We start from the raw sequence: 18988 nt of genomic DNA, 5'->3' as shown, positions 1-18988 counted from the left end.
GTAAAGAAATAAAATGAATATAATAGTAATTGATTTCTGATATAAAAATAATAATAATTGTTTACAATATTTTTTTAATAAATATTTCTTAGTGTTTTTAATTAAAGTTATATTTGAAGTAATTTGACTATCAAGATTGAAATATTATTTTTATTAAGTAGTCACTACAATTTTTTACAGTGTCTCCTTAAGCATAGAAAAGCAACTAAGGCAAAAGCAAAGTAAAGTACAACAAGCATTAATATGCTGTTCCACTTCCCAAAGTCTAGATAATATAATTAGATAGGATTGTATTTGAAAGTAGTGTTTTAGAATTCATTCTCTGCCAAGGCATTAAAGGCGTAAAATGATGGATTAATATACTCAACCCATCCGATCCACTCTGGATATGTACTTCTATTTTTGAAGACTCCTCCAAATAGAAAAAGAGGAAGAACAAAAGTTGAAGCAAAAGGTACTGAAACGCTTGATTATTTGAAGATAGAACCTGCAAGTAGTCCAGTCACATTACCAACATTTGTAGTTAAAATAAATGTGAAAATAAAAAAGAAGAATTATTCAGCCGTTTTAGCAAATCCTATCATCCAATATACAATACAAGACATTAAAATGGCAAAAAGGCTACAAGAAAATAGCTCAGGAATGAGTTTTGAAACAAAGTAAGGAAACAAAGAGTACATTTTTGAGGAATATTCTTTTAAAAATACTTCTCTTTCAGTGGTAAATGATAAAACTTAGGGATTCATGCTTTAGTAAAAGATACCAAGAGCCAATAAATATAAGCATTTAGCTATTTAAAGAGAATCTTGCATACTGTCATCATCTCTTTGTAACTACCAATAAATTGCTCCAGTTATAAGTCCATTTATAAGGACTTGAACTAATCTAGTTTTAACCATCAATCTATGTCTTTTTATATTCAAGACTTATCTCTTCAGCAAAGTCCACATTTCTAAAACAAAAGATAATTTAATCATTTACTATGGCAAACTCTAACTTTGGTTCTCTAAATTTTAGTTTTCTTATTGAATTTCTAGCAGTATTTATGGTTATAAGAGAGTTTGATAATTTTATTAAAGGCCTTGAAGAATTTTAGGGTCTTAACAACTCATCAATTACATAAAATAATCAGCAGGATTACTATTCAAAGGGCATTAGTATCCAATATTTTTAAAATAGTCTACAGTTTTAAATTGAGGACCTTAATAGATGAGCTTACCTTCAGCTAACAAAAGAACTCTATCAAATAATTGCCAAATATCAGTGGAAGGCTGATGAATAGTGAATATTATAATTCTGTTTTAAGACATTGCCAACTATTTAAGAGTCCATATAATTTAATAAGCAGTGAATGAGTCTAATCCACTTGTTGGCTCATCTAAAAATAGAACTTGTGGTTCTGCAATAAGTTCAATTGCAATTGAACATCGCTTTTTTTCACCACCTAATTAATAAAAGATAAAATTTATTTAGTAAAAATAAAGAAAAAAGTATATTTACCTGATATTCCTTTTGATTATTAATCCCCAATCAAAGTATTTTAACAATGTTCAAGCTTAAGTTGCTTTAGAATATTTAAAACTCTCAGATTTTTTTCAGATTTAGAGTGAGACAGACGAATATCTGCAGCAAAAGTAATGTATTCTTTAACAGTTAAATTTGATAACAAAAGATCTTATTACATTACATACCCAGCAAATTTACTGAATTCATCAGCACCATAATCTTAATTGTTTATTTTTTAGTTTCCTGTCAATCTAACCTTGCTATCACAATTTCTTATAGAAAATATAATTAAATAAAGTTACTCAAAATTAATTTTAATTTTTACTAAATTCTCCCAGCTAAAATGTTCAAAAGTGAAGTCTTTCCTGCACCAGAGGATCCTAAAATAGAATTCAAGCCTGGTTTAAAGCAACCTGTTAAGGATTGAAGAATGCAGCGAGATTTTACCTCTTTACTTTTTGAGCATAGATTATTTTAATGAATAATCTCGTATGAAATATTTTGGAAGGAAATAAAATCTGATTTTTGTTTTTGCTAAATCATATTTCAACTTTTTTTTAGTTAATTTCAAATATTTTACAAAGTTTTATAGAATATGCATAATATACTTTTTTTCTTAGCAAATTAATAAATTAATGCATTAAAAATAGAAATTAAAATACTTTTATCTAAAAAATAAATTTTTTAACCAATTGAGCTATCTACTTCAATATTGTTTTAATTAATATATCAAATTTAAAGCTCAATTTTAATCTCGAAATTTAAAATGGTTAAAGTATTTTATTCATTTACATATAATTTTTATATTTATTATTTCTTATTGTAATTATTTATTGTAAGATTTTTAACATATTTTGTTTTTCCTATTAAATATTCTAATAAAACAAATATTGGAGCTTAATTTTATTAACGAAATTATTAAAATTGAAAAAATTAAATATATTTATCTAATCAAAAAAAAAAAATTCATAATCCATATGGTAATTTAATAATCTTACTTTGATATTCTAATTTAAAAGACTGTAATTTGTAAACCAAAAATTTCCAAATCTCCGAATCAAAGATGGAAAATATAAATTATTTATTTTCAGCAAAGTATTATTTTAAATAATTAATTCTGCTTTAAATCTATATGTGCATTTTTAATTTTAAAAACAAGTATGATAAAAAGACTTTTAATCTTTATTAGCAATAGACAAAAAAATATATTTTGTAAAAAATTTTTAAAAGCTCAACTTAAAAGAAAAATAGCTTAACATTCCTATATAAAAGCATGGAGTTAAAGATAAGACAGCAAAGCATTTATTGAGTTTGCTTCCTAAGCTTAGCTTCAGAACAAGAAAAATGTGAGTAGGTTTATATTTTTTGCTTTTTGAGAATAATTTTGAATTGTGATTAATACTTACAAAAATAATCTTTTAATTTTAGATGAAAATGAATATGGATTTTTATTATTAATTAGTGTTGAAAATTTGATAATAACCATAAAAAATAAAAATAAACTTATTAATTAATTAATATTCTATTTAAAAAATAAAGAAATTTTGTGAAAAATTTTAAAAACTGTCAAACATATCAAAATAAAATAATTAAAAATTTAATTCGAATTTTCTCAAAAATAAATAAAACAATTTTGGACAAATTTCTATTTTAATTAATTGAAAATAGAAAAAAGATTTGAAAACTATTTTAAAGAAATATAAAATATAGTAAATTACCAAATTTATTTTTAATGTGATCTAATAATATGAAAAGATAATGAATGTAATTAGCTTTTACTTATAACATTATTTATTTACAAATGAGATAAATAGATTTTATCTTATTATAATAAGAATTTGCATTTTTATTAACTTAATTAACAATAATCAAATCGTTATAATTAATATTAAAAGACTTATCAAAAGTTATAAAGAAAATTATATTAAATATGAGCTAGTTGAAGAAATTATATTTATATTTTTGCTTCCACATGAGCCTCCTATTACCCACTAGCAATTCGATTAGTTATTATTACAGTCTTATTAAGTCTTACCTGTGCATGTGATGGTATTTACACAAGTTCCTGCAGCTGTTTGTTGCCAATAGCAAATACCTTGTTGAGTCAAGCAGCCAGCTCTATCATTGGAAGCGCAATTATAATTTCTATCAGAGCAAACTTAACCATTTAATACACACATACTATTTTAGTTACATTAAGTTGGATTTAAAACTGAGCATCCTAAATTTTATATCTAAATGCAACTACCCTTTGCGTTATTTAAAGTACATACTCCAGTGCATTAAGATTAAGTCAGCAAAGAGCATTATAGATTCAAATTTTAACATGAACTTTAAGAGCTATTTAAATTCCATTAACAGTCTGCTTTATTGAGGCAAGTTTATTAAGTTGTCGCAGCTGAGCAGGATTATTAACCTGATGAGAGGTTACAAACCAAACCTAAAAATAGCAAAAATATCTTCAAACTAATTTAATTTTTCATTTTTAATCAACCTTTTTTTACACTTTACTTTTTGAAGATGCCTTTCTTTATTAATGAATAAGGTAATTATTTCTAAAAAATAATCAATCTTTTCTACTTAATAAAAACAAAAGCAAAAGTATAATCATATGGTTATTAAATAAAAAAGAGTAAAATTCAATAGCTATTTTTGTTTTTATAAGTAAAATCAATAGCTAGCTATCTTTGTTTTTAAAAAGTAAAATCAATCTTCCATTTTAAAGATACTGAATCGAAATATATTTTGTTATGTATTTAAGTTTTTAAATGAATTCAGTAATAATAAAAATCATACAATTTTTACATTATATATATTAATTTTTATTTCTATTATTTTTATTAAGTATTTGATTTAATACTTAAATATAACTAATATAAAATATCTAAAAAATAAATATATTTTATCAAAACTAATAAATATTTTTTGGTTGAATTTTTTAATTTCATTTTTAAACGCTCTTATTTCTTTTAATAAAATATTCTAATGCTAAAAAAAAAACAAAGGTTTCATTATAAAAATAACATATGAATATTGCTAATATTTATATACCAAATTATGAAGTATTTTTATGTAAAATGAATGATAAATTTTATCATCATTAATTTGATAATCAAAAGTTTTATTCATTATAAACATAAATCTAGCTAAATTTTAAAATTTTTATATGATCCATAAAATAAGAAATCATTTTTTATGTTTTAGTTAATTTTAAAAATTTACGATGTAATTATTTTATTTCACATTTGATAAAAATTTTTATTTCTAAATATGATTTTGAAAATTTTTAAATTACAACTGATAAAAAAATTCTGCTTTAAAAATATTTTTATAAACTTATCATTTACTAAATTTCTGATAATTAACTGAGGATATTTAAATATATTATGAATATTAAAGTTTAATTAATTTATATAAGATATGAATGAATTTTTAAAATATCACATTTAAAATGTAAAAATTAATTATTGTTTGAATACATCTAACATACATTAATTAAATAGGTAAGTCTAACTTTTTCATTTTTCACTTATGATTTCATTATAATTTTTTTACACTCATTTTTAATGTAAAGTAAGCTATTATTTAGAATCCTACTCCTAAACAAAATAGATATAAAACACTGTTCCATTTTCCAAGAGTAAAATTAAGTTACTCTGAGACATCAATAGTAAAAGGACTTCCTTCATAGTTGTTGTGTACTAGAGCTTCAAAAGAATATCTATAACTGGTTAAGTATTAAAACCAGGAATTCCATTCAGGGAAATCAGAAATATTTTTGAATAGACCACCAAACAGGTAAAAAGGAAGAACTACCAAAGGAGCAACAGTAATAGCTGTCTAAGCATTGCTAAAAAGTGCACCAATAAACATTCCTTACGCATTACCTGCAAAGCTTTATAGAAAACTGACAAGCTAATAAAAGCAAAATTTTCCAAAGTTAGGATTGAGGCCAATCATAAAATAGCTAATACTTCCCAAAATCAAAGGAGCTAAAAAAACCATAATAATTTCTACAATTAATTTTGATAAGAAATAGGGTAATACGTGATACAACTTTTGGTTTTACTCTTTTAAAAATATATTTCTCTCAAGAGGAATACAAAGTACAATGGGAAGAAGAGAATTCATGTGGCTATTTTAAATTAAAAAGAACATTGCTCCATTTAAATCATTAACAAGACGTTAGTCATCTCTATGGTCGTAAGAGCTGGGTAGAGGCAGATATATTATTCCTATGAATATTCCAATTAAAGCAGATTAGATTAATCTTGCTTAAAATAGCATGGGGTTTCTGCTTAAATTTTTATATTGACGCTCAATAAGAATACCCAACTATTTGAAAAAAGAAGCTTTTTAATTATCGAGTAAGCTTAATTACTATTTTTGTATTTGAATTTAATCTTAGATTATTGGTGCTAGATTTTATTAATACGTTTCAAAATATAAGGAATAATTATCCCTATTTTTTTATGACTCGGCATGCACGATGCTCATTAAATAATCAGCGGGATTACTTTAGAAAGGACATTAAAAGCCAATTTATGCAAAGTATTCAATTACTTTGCTGCAAGGTCCTTAATATATAAATTAGCCCTCCACTAATAATAACAAATTATCGAATTTCATGAAAATTTCTGAAGAAGGTTAATGGATAGTGCAAATAATATTTTTATTTTACTCTCTAGCATATTTTTGTAAGACATCTATCACATTATAAGCTGTAAAAGAATCTAAGCCGCTTGTTGGTTCATCTAAGAAAATGACATCAGGATTACTGACTAATTCGATTGCTATTGAAGTTCTTTTTTTCTCTCCTTTAGTAATACCTTTTATCATCAATCCTCCTATCAATGAATTTTAGCACTTTTCTAAACGCATCATTTTTAAAATTTAATCTACTAAATTCTTTTTTTCTTCTTAGCTGCCTCTTGTTTTAAGGTCTGCAGAGAATTAAATAATTTCTCTGACAGTCATTGCTTCCATTAAGCAGTCTTCCTACGTTACATAAGCTGCGAAATTAGAAAAATCATTAGAATTGTATTCTTTTCCATTAGCTCTTATTTCTCCTTTTATCGAAACCTTTGAAGTGTTTTCTGCACGGCAACACAGCAAATTCAGAAGAGTTGTTTTTCCAGCACCTGAACTCCCCATAATTACATTTATTTAACCTTTCTTACTAATACCAGATACTCCTCTAAGTACCTATCTTTTAGTGTTCTTAAGGTTCACTTCATAAGTAACATTATTCCAAACTATATCAACACCTTGGTTGGCACTTTTCTCAATTTAATTATTCTTAGTTGAGTTATTTATATTGATGTTTTATTTTACTGACATTTTTATAGAATTTTTCTTCTTTTATAGTTAAAGTGTTTTTAAATATCTTGTTATTTATCGATTTAGTAAATTTTATAAGTTTAAGTCAAGGTAGATAGTATTTATAGGAAGCGCTTGAATGATATTAATTTATCAGATTGTAATGAATAATAAAAACTAAAGATTAATTAAATAAAGAATTTATCAGAATTATTACTTATTACACACTATTAAAATTTAGTCATGTTAATTTTCTAAATTAAATTAAAATTAAAATAAATACTAATTAAATATAAGTAACAAAGCATTTTTATTAAATCTTTACAAATAGATTTATTTTATTTTGAAAATAGTAATTAATTAAAGTATTGAAGACTTTTCATATATTCTAGCAATTGAATAAAAGCAATTTAGCATTTTTATTGAAAATTTACAAATAGACTTATTATATTTTGTAAAAAATTACTTGTTAAAAGTGTTGAAGACTTTTCACATTCTTTAGAATCTTAAAAGAAAAATTTAATATGATAGCCACTATTATTATAAAACTCTAAATACAAAGAAATAGAAATTACCTTTATGTCTTCTATTCTAAATAACTTTGATGTCTCTCCTATTCTTAATAAAATATATTTACAAGTAAATAATAAGCACTCTCAATATAAAAAATTAATTTTTTTTATAATAAATAAAGATGTTTTTATTAGGCATGCTTTTTTTACTTTGAAATATGAAAAATTAATTCAATGAAAGGGCTTTAAAATAATCTTTTATAAAATATATTATTTGCCATATTTTTTCTCCACGATTGATTATTCATTTTATACACTGTATTCCTTTACTTTAAAAAAAAAATTGTTTCTCCTTATATTTAATTGATTTGAAACAAAAAAATGAAATTTTGAAGTTTTTTAGATTTTTTGAGCAAAGTATGATATGATTTTACACTTATGTAATATATATTTATAGAAATTTAGTAAGTAAAATAGAAAATAAAATTATTTAAGTTAAATTTTAAGAAGTTAGTATAATTTTATTTATTTATTTATATTTAGTATTTTTTATATCTTTCATTGCATGCGCTACTTTTTGAATTTAAGTAAGAGAAGAGCTAACATTTAGAAGACAATGAACAAGACAAATAAAAGTAAGGCGCATTTCCATTTACCAAAATTTAAACCAAGTTAAGCAACAGGATCTATTTGGAAAGGACTATCTTCATAGTTATTACGAGCATAAGCTTCAAAAACGTATCTGTAATTTGAAGTCCATTAAATCCATCTATTCCAAGCAGGCATATCATCTGAATTTTTGTAAAAACCACCAAAGAGCATGAATGGCATAATCATTATTGAAGTAAGTGTAATTGCAGTGTTTGCGTCTTTGAAAATGGAACCACACAACATGCCGTGAGCATTACCAACAAAGCTTTGTAATATACTGATAAAAATAAAAAAGCAGAAATTTCCAAAACCTGCATTCAATCCAATCATGTAATAGCATATACTACCGTATATTATAGGTAATAATATAATCATTATACTCTCAACTATCAACTTAGAAAAGAAATAAGCTGATACTGCATATAATTTAGCATTTTCTTCTTTCGTAAAAACAGGTCTTTCACTTGGGATAGTAAGAACTATAGGCAATAATGTGTTCATGTGCATAACCATACCTAAGAAGAAAAGTGCACCATTATAATCATTAACAGCACGTTAATCGTTTGCATGAGTAGCTGGATCAGGGAGTTGAGAATAAACTAAACCCGTGAATAAGCCAAGAATAATTGCTTATACAATTCTAGAACGAGCTAAAATAGGATTTCTTCTCATGTTTAAAAAAGAACGGATAGTTAAAAGTCTTAATTGTTAAAGGTAAGGAGATTGTCCTGATTTATGAACAATTAAATCTTTGCTATGCTATTAAATTTCTTATTCAATCAAAGGATTTAAGTCTTTGTCAAAATGCTCAAAATAGGTTTAGTAATTATTTCTATTTTCTTGAGATTCTGCGTGCATAATGCTCATAAAATAATCAGCTGGATTACTTAACTAAGGACATTAAAATCCAAATGAAGCAAAATGTTGGATTACTTTACTTCTTGGCCCTTGATAGATAAATTTACCATCAACCAAAAGAATTAAGCGATCGAATTTCATAAAAATTTCTGATGAAGGTTGATGGATGGTGCAAATAATTGTTTTGTTTTATTCTCTAGCATACTGTTATAAAACATCGACAACATTATAAGCAGTAAAAGAATCTAAACCACTTGTAGGTTCATCCAAAAATATCACATCGGGATCACTGACTAATTCAAAAGCAATAGATGTACGCTTTTTTTCACCTTTTGTGATACCTTTGAAAGTGATACCTCCAATCAAAGAGTTTTAACATTTTTCTAAGCGCATAATTTTAAGTACTTCATTTACTTTTTCATCCTTTTATTATTAATTTCCTGTCATTTTAAGATTTGCAGCGAATTGAAGGGCTTCTCTAACTGTCATAGTTTCCATGATGAGATCTTCTTGCATAACATAAGCAGCAAAGTTAGAAAAAGATCTAGCATCGAAAGATTGTCCATTTGCTGTAATTTCTCCAGATAATTTAACTTCATCTGAGTTATCAGCTCTGCAACAGAGAATATTGAGCAAAGTAGTTTTACCTGCACCAGAGCTTCCCATAATAGCAGTCATTTCACCAGATTTACAAATGCCAGATAAACCTTTTAAAATTTCACGATGATACTTTTTAGTGTGGGCAGTGTACTTGACATCTCTCCAAATAATATCGACTCCGCTTTTTGTTGAAGGATTGTAAGGGATAACTTTATTGATATCTTTTTAAACGCTGGAATTGCTCATTTTAGTAGAATGAAAAAATTTTTTTAATATATTTTTTATTGTTAAATTAATTTATAAAAAAATTCTTACAAAATATTTCTGAGTATTTAAAAGATTGCAATAGATCTACTATGTATAATAAATAGATAGCAAACAAATTAATATGAAGTTTCCTAACATTTGAATGAATATGCAAGCTTAACTAATCAATAAATTAAAAAATTACAAAACTAAATTACTTAAATTTAAAAAATTTAACTGGCTTGATTTGCTTTACAATTGAAAAGATAATCAAATTACAATCTTTAATTTATATTTTAAAATAGAAAACTTAATGAATAAAAATAGTTCATTCAAACTCTAATCAATTTTTTTAAATAAAATTAAAGTCTAAGTAAGCAAACATAATAATAAATTTTAATCTCAAAATTTAACAGAATGTATTTTATATAAAATCGTCATTGAATTCTGTGTCAAATCATTTTGTAAATAAGCATTATTTTTAAAAATGGAAGTGTATTTAACCTATTAACAATTAATGATTCTCACTAATAAAAATAAATAATGATCTTGAATAATTTTTTACACTCTAACAAAAATTTAATAGTAAAATACGAGGTCGCTATTACCAGCTATTCCTAAATTTAATTAACATTTAATATTAATAGGAAAATTCTGATTCTAGCATTAGCACTAAATGTTTAATCAAATCAATCAAAAAAATCTGGAAAATCAAATAATATTTTTTATTTAATCACAATTAAAGATGTTAATTATTTTATTTTAGTATTAAAATTTAAATAACTTAAATACGTTGGTATTTTAATTTGTGAAATATTCTATTTATAAGTTTATTATGATTTTACTTGGTTAATTTATCAAAAAAATAAAAATAATATGAAAATTCAGGCGTTCTTTGGAAAAATTAAAAAAAATTAATTTGAAGTAATAATCTTAAGTAACTTTATTTGTATTTAACTTTTTCTTAAAAATATTAATTTTTTTGATACTATTTTGATTGGTGATAGTTTTAATCAAACATATCAAAATTTAATCAGTGTTAACATTCATCAACTAACAAGTAAACCTCATATTTAAAGTAAAAATATCTTTTAAAGTTAGTTCTTAAATATCTAATGCTAATTCTAAAGCCTTTAATTTTATTATTTTTTGTAATATCTTGCTTAGAATAATTTTATTGACCAAATAGAGTGAAGTAATTTTTAAAGAAACATGTTTATTTGTAAATAAAAAATCTATAAAAATTTTATTGAAATTTTAAACCAGTGTAATCAGTTATGATTAACATTTCTTTTAATGGAATAAAAAAAACGTTATAGATTCATATTATTTTAAGATAAATTTTTAAAATACTTAAATTTGTACAAGAATTTTATTTGTTTTTCTTCTTAAAATGCAAATACCTTATTTAAAATACTTAAATTTTTAATAAGCTTTATATAAAATAAAAGATAAAATTTATATGAATTCAATAAAATTGCATTTATTTTTTATCTAGTCTTTTTGAACTATTAAAATACGTCAGACATAAAAATGAATCATCAGTATTAATAATTACATCTCGCTCTTACAAAAATTTAATTACTGCTCAAATAAAAAAGCAATTAAAAACATAACATCATTGACGACGAATGATTTTCCATACTATCAAAAATGAAAATATCTTTTAAAAAGCATAAAAAAACAAAAAAAATTTTAATTCAGAAAGCAATATGAGCAAAAATATTAAATAAATCTCAGATAATAAAAGTATTAATTTTTATTTAATAAAATATTCTAATTTATTTAGTATTTTGTAATTATTTATATGAAAAGATGGAAATCAAATCATCAAATAAAATTACACTTTCAATCACATTTAAAACTAATATAAAACTATAATTAAATATATAATGAAAATAAATTTTTTTACCATATAAAATTAAAAAAATTAATGTTTTGTTAAAAATCATCAAATAAAATTTTTTATATTAAAAATATTTTTAAATTCAAAGGCTCAAATTTCATTTTACAGACTGTAACTTAAATAAAATATATATTACTGTATTTATATATTATTAAGAAATAAATAAAAACTTAATTCTAACTGTGTTTTATGTTTGCATAGCTTTATGTTGTGTGTTTTAACAATATAATAATAATTATTATAATATATATTATTAAGATAACTTTTTTGGTATAAATAAATGAAATAATTAATTTTTGATAGTGCGAGCGAGATTTAAGAATTTTTTAAAAACTCTAATAAAAATCAAAATGATATTTTAAATTAAATCAACAATATTACTTACTTTTATCTGATTCGAAATCTATCTAAAGTATTTAATTATTAAAGGAATTATTTTTTTAAACAGTTTTTATTATTTAAAATAGTATTTAATTCATAACTACATATTTTTATAGAAGTAAACAAAACAATTTATTATTATTTTATTGAATAATCAATATTTATGTTTATTTTTCATTATAAACGTTATTTTTTAAACTTAAGTAGGAGAAGTGATAATATTGAAAATACCACAAACAAAACCACAAGCATTATTACAGAAGTCCATTTACCTAGATCTAAATTAGTTTAGCCAATTACATCAATAGTAAATGGAGAACCTGCGTAATTACTGCGGACTGTAGCTTCAAAAGCATATCTATAGCAAGAAATCCATTGAATCCATGCGTTCCAATCAGGCATATCAGCAACATTTTTGTAGAAACCACCAAATAGCATGAAAGGAAGAATCATCATAGGTGTTACATTTACAGCTGTTTAAGCATCTTTAAATAATGAACCGAAAAACATTCCTTAAGATTGACCTACAAAACTACTAAATATACCAACAAGCAAAAAAAAGCAGAAGCATCCAAAATTAGCATTTAGTCCAATCATATAATAACTTATTGCAATAAATATTATAGGACAAATTAAAGATAAAGCACTTTCTACTATCAATTTAGCTAAAAAGTAAGCTTCTACTGAATATAGTTTAGAATTTTCCTCCTTTAAGAATACTGCTTTCTCCATAGGTAAAGAAAGAACTATAGAAAATAGGGTATTCATATGGGCATTTTGTATTAAGAAAAAGATTGCACCGTTGTAGTCCATTACTGCACGTTAATCATCTTTGTGAGTTTCAGGATCTGGAAGATTAAGATAAACTAAACCTGTAAAGATACCTAGGATTAATGATTAAATTAATCTTGCACGAAGTTCCATAGGACTTCTTTTTACGTTATTAAAATTACGATTTATCAAAATTTTTAGCTCGCTTAGGAAGGGAGCTTATGAAGATTTATGAGTAATAACTCTTGTTTCGTGTTGTTCTATTTCTTAATCAATTGATGGCTTCAAATCTAAATCGAAATGCTCATAGTAAGTTTTAAAGTTTTAACGATTTTTTTCTGATTCTGCATGCATTATACTCATGAAATAATCAGCAGGATTGCTTAAATGAGGACACTAGAATCCAAAAGATGAAAAATGTTTAATTACTTAACTTCTAGGACCTTGATAAATAAATTTACCGTCAACCAAAAGGATCAGACGATCAAATTTCATAAAAATTTCAGAAGAAGGCTAATGGATAGTGCAAATGATTGTTTTATTTTACTCCCTAGCATATTGTTATAAAACATCAACAACGTTATATGCAGTGAAAGAATCTAAACCACTAGTAGGTTCATCTAAAAATATTACATCAGGATCGCTCACTAATTCAAAAGCAATTGAAGTACGTTTCTTTTCACCCTTTGTTACACCTTTAATTTTTTAGCCACCAATTAATGTATGCTAGCATTTTTCTAAGCGCATGATTTTAAGTACTTCTTTAACTTTAGCTTACTTTTCTTCTTCGGAACCTTTCATTTTTAAATGAGCTGCAAATTAAAGAGCTTCTAAAACAGTCATTGTTTCCATAATTAAATCTTCTTACATAACATAAGCAGCGAAATTAGAGAATGAACGAGCATTAAAAGGTTGTCCATTAGCAGTAATTTCTCCAGTGAGCTTAACTTCATTTGTATTTTCAGCTCTGCAACATAATATATTTAATAATGTAGTTTTACCTGCTCCCGAACTGCCCATAATTGCAGTCATTTCACCTTACTTACAAATACCTGATAATCCTTTGAGAATTTCACGATGATACTTTTTAGTATGAGCTGTGTATGTAACATTTTTCCATGTAATATCAACACCTCTTTTTTCTGTTTCTTTTTTAAAGCTAAGTTAATTATTAGATTATGAAGCAGATTAAACTTTATCACTCATTATTTCTTATATTTTATGATAGATTTATCTATTATAAGTATTCTATAATATGAAAGATGAGAAATATGTTTTTTAGATATAAAAATTTTTATTTGTTTTTAAATAACTATATTTTTTGAAGGACCTTTTCTCTGAGCTTTTATCATTTTTATGAAGTTGACTTTTTGAATGAAAAACCGAATAATCTTTGCTTATATCGTATTGATAAATTCTAACAAAATTATTTATACTTTCAGATTTTACCAAATTAAAAATTTTTACATTTAATTATTACTAAATCTTCAATGCAAATTTGAGAAAAAAATGAAAAGTTGGGTAAATTCATTCAGTGTGAAATTAAACAAAAAGCCAATAATTTGATTTATTATATTATCAAATTTTATTTTTTTTCTTCAAATGTTCTATTTAATGATAACAATTTAATTTATATATATACCATAGAAATAGAACAAATTGACTATGTAATTTCTTATTTTATTAATGATAGGCAAATTAAATTATTATTTTTATTTTAAAGTTTGTAATTATAAAATATATTCTATTTTAAAAAATAGTGATATAATGAACTATGTATGGAATAAATTAATAGAGCATTCATTTTAAATTTTATTTATTAAGATTTAAAGAGCTAAAAATCAACAAAGAAGCAAATCTAATACTGGTTTTCTTGATCTTTAAATGTGAAAATTAAATTCAAATATATTTGATTTTATAGTAGGTTTATAAAACTAGACATGATAATAAATGTTATTATCCTTTATAGCAGGAAAAATGTTTAGATTTTGTTAAAATGAATGAAACTATTGAATCTAATTCATTTTGAAAAGGTTATTTTAATTAAATAATTAAAATTACATTAATTTTAAGTAACCATTCAAAATAATGTTGTAATTCGCAGCTAGTAAAAAGAAAATTTATTAATTTTGATTCGTATTTTTACAATAAATAAATTAAGAAATACATTTTTTTTATTAAAATTAAATAAATAAAGAAGCTAAATAAATTCGCGAATAAATATAATAATTTATAAAATAAAATAGAATAATTAATATCTATTTTAAATTTCACTTATACAAAATGTTTAGACTGAAAATATTATTGAAATGAGAAACTATCAACATGAAAACATTTGGCTTATATTTTACCAACAAAAATAATATTGACCATAAATTCTTTGAACATAATCCTTAAAATGTAAAATTATTAATTTATTTCTGTTGATTTTTGGCCATTTTTTTTCAAAAAAACTTTGGGGGGTGAGTGGCCTTAATTAATGAGGAATTACAGTATATAGAAAATATTTTAATATTAATCAATTGAGCTTATATTATTTTTTGTTTAAGAATATTGCATACATACTATACGAACAAAAATGATAAAAAATACAATTTATTCTTAATTAATTATATAAGTATCATCTATCACATTTCTAAATGTAATATTAATTTTGAATGTGTCTATTTTATTTTAATTTAATATGAAAATTAAGATCTTTGAAATTATAAATTAGCTTCAAGTGCATAAAAATTTAAAGGCTGTATTAAATTTTACTTATTTATTTTTAATGTTTAATATAGCATTTAATATGATTTTAAATATTTGATTAAGTTATCAAATAAAATTTTTTATTTATATTTTTACTTTAACTGAAACTAATTTAAAAGACAATATTTTATTTTTAATTTGTTTAAAAAAGCAAAGATAATTTATAATAATTATAAATAAAATATAAAAATATTTTCAAAATATTCATTTAAATATATTTAATAAGTTTATAAGAATGGATCTATATTTAAGTGGTTATATTCAATTTATGCTCAAATAAGTGTAAAAAATAGTTTGAATTAATTAAATGCATGAATCTATGCTATGCGACATCTTACAGCATTCACATCAGATCTGAAGATAATTTAGGTACAATAAAAATATTATTTTTTTTATTTAACATGATTTTATTTGATTTGAAATTTCTTTTAATTTAGTATTGGCTAATAATCTTTAAAACAAAAAAATTAAATGAAAAAACAATTATCAATAAAGCTTTTTGTTTATTATCTTTTTTTGCAAATCAAAAATCATAAAAGTTATCAAATTTTCAGCTATAAATATGGATAAAACTTTGCAGAAACTTAATATTAAATTATTAACTAAATTAGGAGTAATTTTCATTTTCTAAAATTTTAAAATTCAGTTCTCTTAACAAATTAGTTACTTAATAGCTGATTCTTATAAAATCAAAATACAAAGATCAATTTATATTAATATTTGATAAAAATAGTTTTAGAATTTTTATATTAATTTAATTTCAAGGGTATAAAACAATTAACTCATTAATTATTTATGAATGTAAAAGTATCAGTCTTATTTAATTGCAGTTAATTTTATCCAAAAATTGCTTTTAGATAAAGCTTTTAACATGAATTTATTTTTTATTTAAAAAATTTTTTTGATAATTATTAAAATTAAATTATTGAGAAATTAGGATAATTTGTTAGTTTTATCAAATAAATTTAGAAACTGAAATTGATTTTATAGTTTTAATAATAAAATTTGGTTAAGTTAAATACATTTATATAAAATAAATAAAATTAAGCTCTTTTTAGTATTTTTAATTGATTAAAATTAAATTGATATTAATTTATTATAGGTTTTTGTATAGGATTGTTTTAAATAATTAAAGATATTTTAAATTTATTTTTCATTCATTATAAACTCTACTTTTTGAATTTAATAAGAAGGAGAGCGCAGATTTGTAAGATAATAAAAATTCCAAAAAGTATGTAAATGCAGTTCCATTTACCAACATCAAGTCCGAGTTATTCAACAGGATTGATTTTAAAAGCACTTCCTTCAAAATTGTTACGAGCATAGGCCTCAAAAGTATATCTGTAATTAGATAGCCATGTAATCCATCTATTCCAGGCAGGCATATCATTTTAGTTTTTAAAGAAACCACCAAAAAGCATAAATGGCATGATCATCAATGGGGTTATATCTATAGCGGTCATTGGATCTCTAAATAAGGAGCCGCAGAACATACCATGAGCATTTCCTACAAAACTTTGGAGTATACTAGCTAATACGAAAAAGCAGAAATTATCAAATCCCTTAGTTAAGTCAGTCATATAATAGCAGATGCTTGTAAAAATAATAGGCAATAAGATAACCATTGAGCTTTCTACAATAAGTTTAGAGAAGAAATAAGGCGAAACGGCATATAATTTTGAGTTTTCTTCTTTTAAAAAGACAGGTCTTTCATTTGGGATAGTTAATACAATAGGAAGTGTAGAGTTCATATGCATAACCATACACAAGAAGAAAAGCAAACCGCAAAAATCATTAACGGCACGTTAATCGGTTGCATGAGTTGCAGGGTCAGGTAATGTTGAATATACAATACCAGTGAATAGTCCTAGTACGATTGATTGAATTATTCTAGAACGTAAGAGTAAGGGATTTCTGTGTTAATTTAAGAATGAACGGGTAGTTAGAATTTTAAGTTGTGAAAAATAAGGAGCTTGAGCAGATTTATTAACAATTAAATCTGTTCTATGCTATTCAATTTCTTAATTAATGAGAGGCATCAATTCATTATCAAAATGCTCATAGTAAGTTTTATAGTTATTTTTATTTTTTTATGATTCACCATGCATGATGCTCATGAAATAATCAGCTGGATTACTAAGTTAAGGACATTGAAAACCAAAAGAGGCAAAGTATTGAATTACTCTTTCTTTAGGTCCTTAATAAATAAATTTACCCTCAACTAATAGAATTAAACGGTCGAATTTCATGAAAATTTCTGAAGAAGGTTGATGGATAGTACAAATAATTGTTTTATTTTTCAGCTTTGCGTAGTGCTATAAAACATCGACAACATTATAGGCTGTTAAAGAGTCGAGACCACTTGTAGGTTCATCAAGAAATATTACATCAGGATCACTAACCAATTCAAAAGCTATTGATGTACGCTTTTTTTCTCCCTTAGTGATACCCTTCAAAGTAGCTCCTCCTATAAAAGAATTTTAGCATTTTTCAAGACGCATGGTCTTAATTACTTCATTAACTCTCTCATCTTTTTATTATTGTGCCATTTTCAGTTTTAAGTTTGCAGCAAATTGAAGAGCTTCTCTTACGGTCATTGTTTCCATTATAAGATCTTCTTGCATAACATAGGCAGCAAAATTAGAGAATGTCATGGCATCAAAAGGTTATCCGTTAGCTTCAATTTAACCAGATAACTGAACTTCTTTAGTATTTGTAGCTCTGCAGCACAAAATATTAAGTAAAGTAGTCTTACCAGCACCAGAACTTCCCATAATTGCAGTCATTTCTCCTGCTTTACAAATACCTGACAAGTCCTTTAAAATTTCTCTGTGATACTTTTTAGTATGAGCAGTGTAGTTAACGTTCCTCCAAACAATATCAACACCTTTAGTATTAGGATTTCTCTAGCTAACTTGATTCTCAAAAGCAGTTTATGTGTTAGGCATTTCTATACCTGTTTCATGATTATTAGGAACACCAATAAATATTTCATGGTTATCTGGAATTTCAATTGCAACATCTTGGTTGCTTGGAATTTCAATTACAATTTCTTAGTTTTGTTTATTCATTTTTTTGAATGCTATCTTGAAGATTTGCTATTCAGAAATGATTTATTTATTTATATTTTTGGTTTTTAGTAGATATTAAATTTTTTAATTGATTTTATTATTTGATGAGACGAAAAGCATTTAAAATAAAATTTCAAATAGGAGTTCATTCATGCTATGATTAAATCTGGTGAAAGCTTTCTAGTTTTAGCATAATTTGAGTTACTTTAATTTGAATAATAATATTACTTAAATATTTACAATGCAGTAATATTAATTTTAATTACAATTAAAATCAACTTTCAATTACAACTTTTAAAACTTAGCCTAGAAAAAAATTAATAGCCAATTAATTTTAATTAGTTTCATCTGGAAGGTAATATTTAGAGTAAATGAATCAGATAATGTATTTCTAACTCCAATTTGATAAGTAGTTA

At 23.8% G+C, this 18988-nt stretch overlaps 6 protein-coding genes across 6 annotated transcripts; all 6 read right to left on the bottom strand. All coding sequences in view use genetic code 6, as the record gives it.

Annotated features, from left to right (window-relative positions):
- Positions 1-161: 161 nt before the first annotated feature.
- TTHERM_000035399 (ABC transporter family protein) lies at positions 162-2049 on the bottom strand (the record flags this gene model as incomplete). Its single annotated transcript, XM_012797130.1, has 3 exons — positions 162-1444; positions 1501-1778; positions 1832-2049. The coding sequence occupies 3 exons, from the start codon at positions 2047-2049 to the stop codon at positions 162-164; spliced, it is 1779 nt and encodes a 592-aa protein (XP_012652584.1).
- Positions 2050-3374: 1325 nt separating this feature from the next.
- Positions 3375-3989, bottom strand: TTHERM_000035398 (hypothetical protein; the record flags this gene model as incomplete). Its single annotated transcript, XM_012797129.1, has 1 exon — positions 3375-3989. One exon carries the CDS (start codon positions 3987-3989, stop codon positions 3375-3377), a length of 615 nt encoding a protein of 204 aa, XP_012652583.1.
- Positions 3990-5043: 1054 nt separating this feature from the next.
- Positions 5044-6846, bottom strand: TTHERM_00035390 (lipid transporter family ABC domain protein; the record flags this gene model as incomplete). Its single annotated transcript, XM_971946.2, has 1 exon — positions 5044-6846. The coding sequence occupies one exon, from the start codon at positions 6844-6846 to the stop codon at positions 5044-5046; it is 1803 nt and encodes a 600-aa protein (XP_977039.2).
- A 1049-nt stretch (positions 6847-7895) lies between these two features.
- On the bottom strand, positions 7896-9692 carry TTHERM_00035380 (ABC transporter family protein; the record flags this gene model as incomplete). The annotated part of the gene is made up of 1 exon (XM_971945.1): positions 7896-9692. The coding sequence occupies one exon, from the start codon at positions 9690-9692 to the stop codon at positions 7896-7898; it is 1797 nt and encodes a 598-aa protein (XP_977038.1).
- A 2461-nt stretch (positions 9693-12153) lies between these two features.
- On the bottom strand, positions 12154-13956 carry TTHERM_00035360 (ABC-2 family transporter protein; the record flags this gene model as incomplete). Its single annotated transcript, XM_971943.1, has 1 exon — positions 12154-13956. One exon carries the CDS (start codon positions 13954-13956, stop codon positions 12154-12156), a length of 1803 nt encoding a protein of 600 aa, XP_977036.1.
- Positions 13957-16658: 2702 nt separating this feature from the next.
- On the bottom strand, positions 16659-18572 carry TTHERM_00035350 (ABC-2 family transporter protein; the record flags this gene model as incomplete). The annotated part of the gene is made up of 1 exon (XM_971942.1): positions 16659-18572. The coding sequence occupies one exon, from the start codon at positions 18570-18572 to the stop codon at positions 16659-16661; it is 1914 nt and encodes a 637-aa protein (XP_977035.1).
- Between the last annotated feature and the right edge of the window lie 416 nt (positions 18573-18988).

This window comes from Tetrahymena thermophila (genome assembly GCF_000189635.1).
Source record: "Tetrahymena thermophila SB210 genomic scaffold scf_8254667, whole genome shotgun sequence".
Classification (NCBI taxonomy): Eukaryota; Ciliophora; class Oligohymenophorea; order Hymenostomatida; family Tetrahymenidae; genus Tetrahymena; species Tetrahymena thermophila.
Note: the sequence above shows the minus strand (reverse complement) of the source record. Positions and strands in the feature narration are given on the sequence as shown.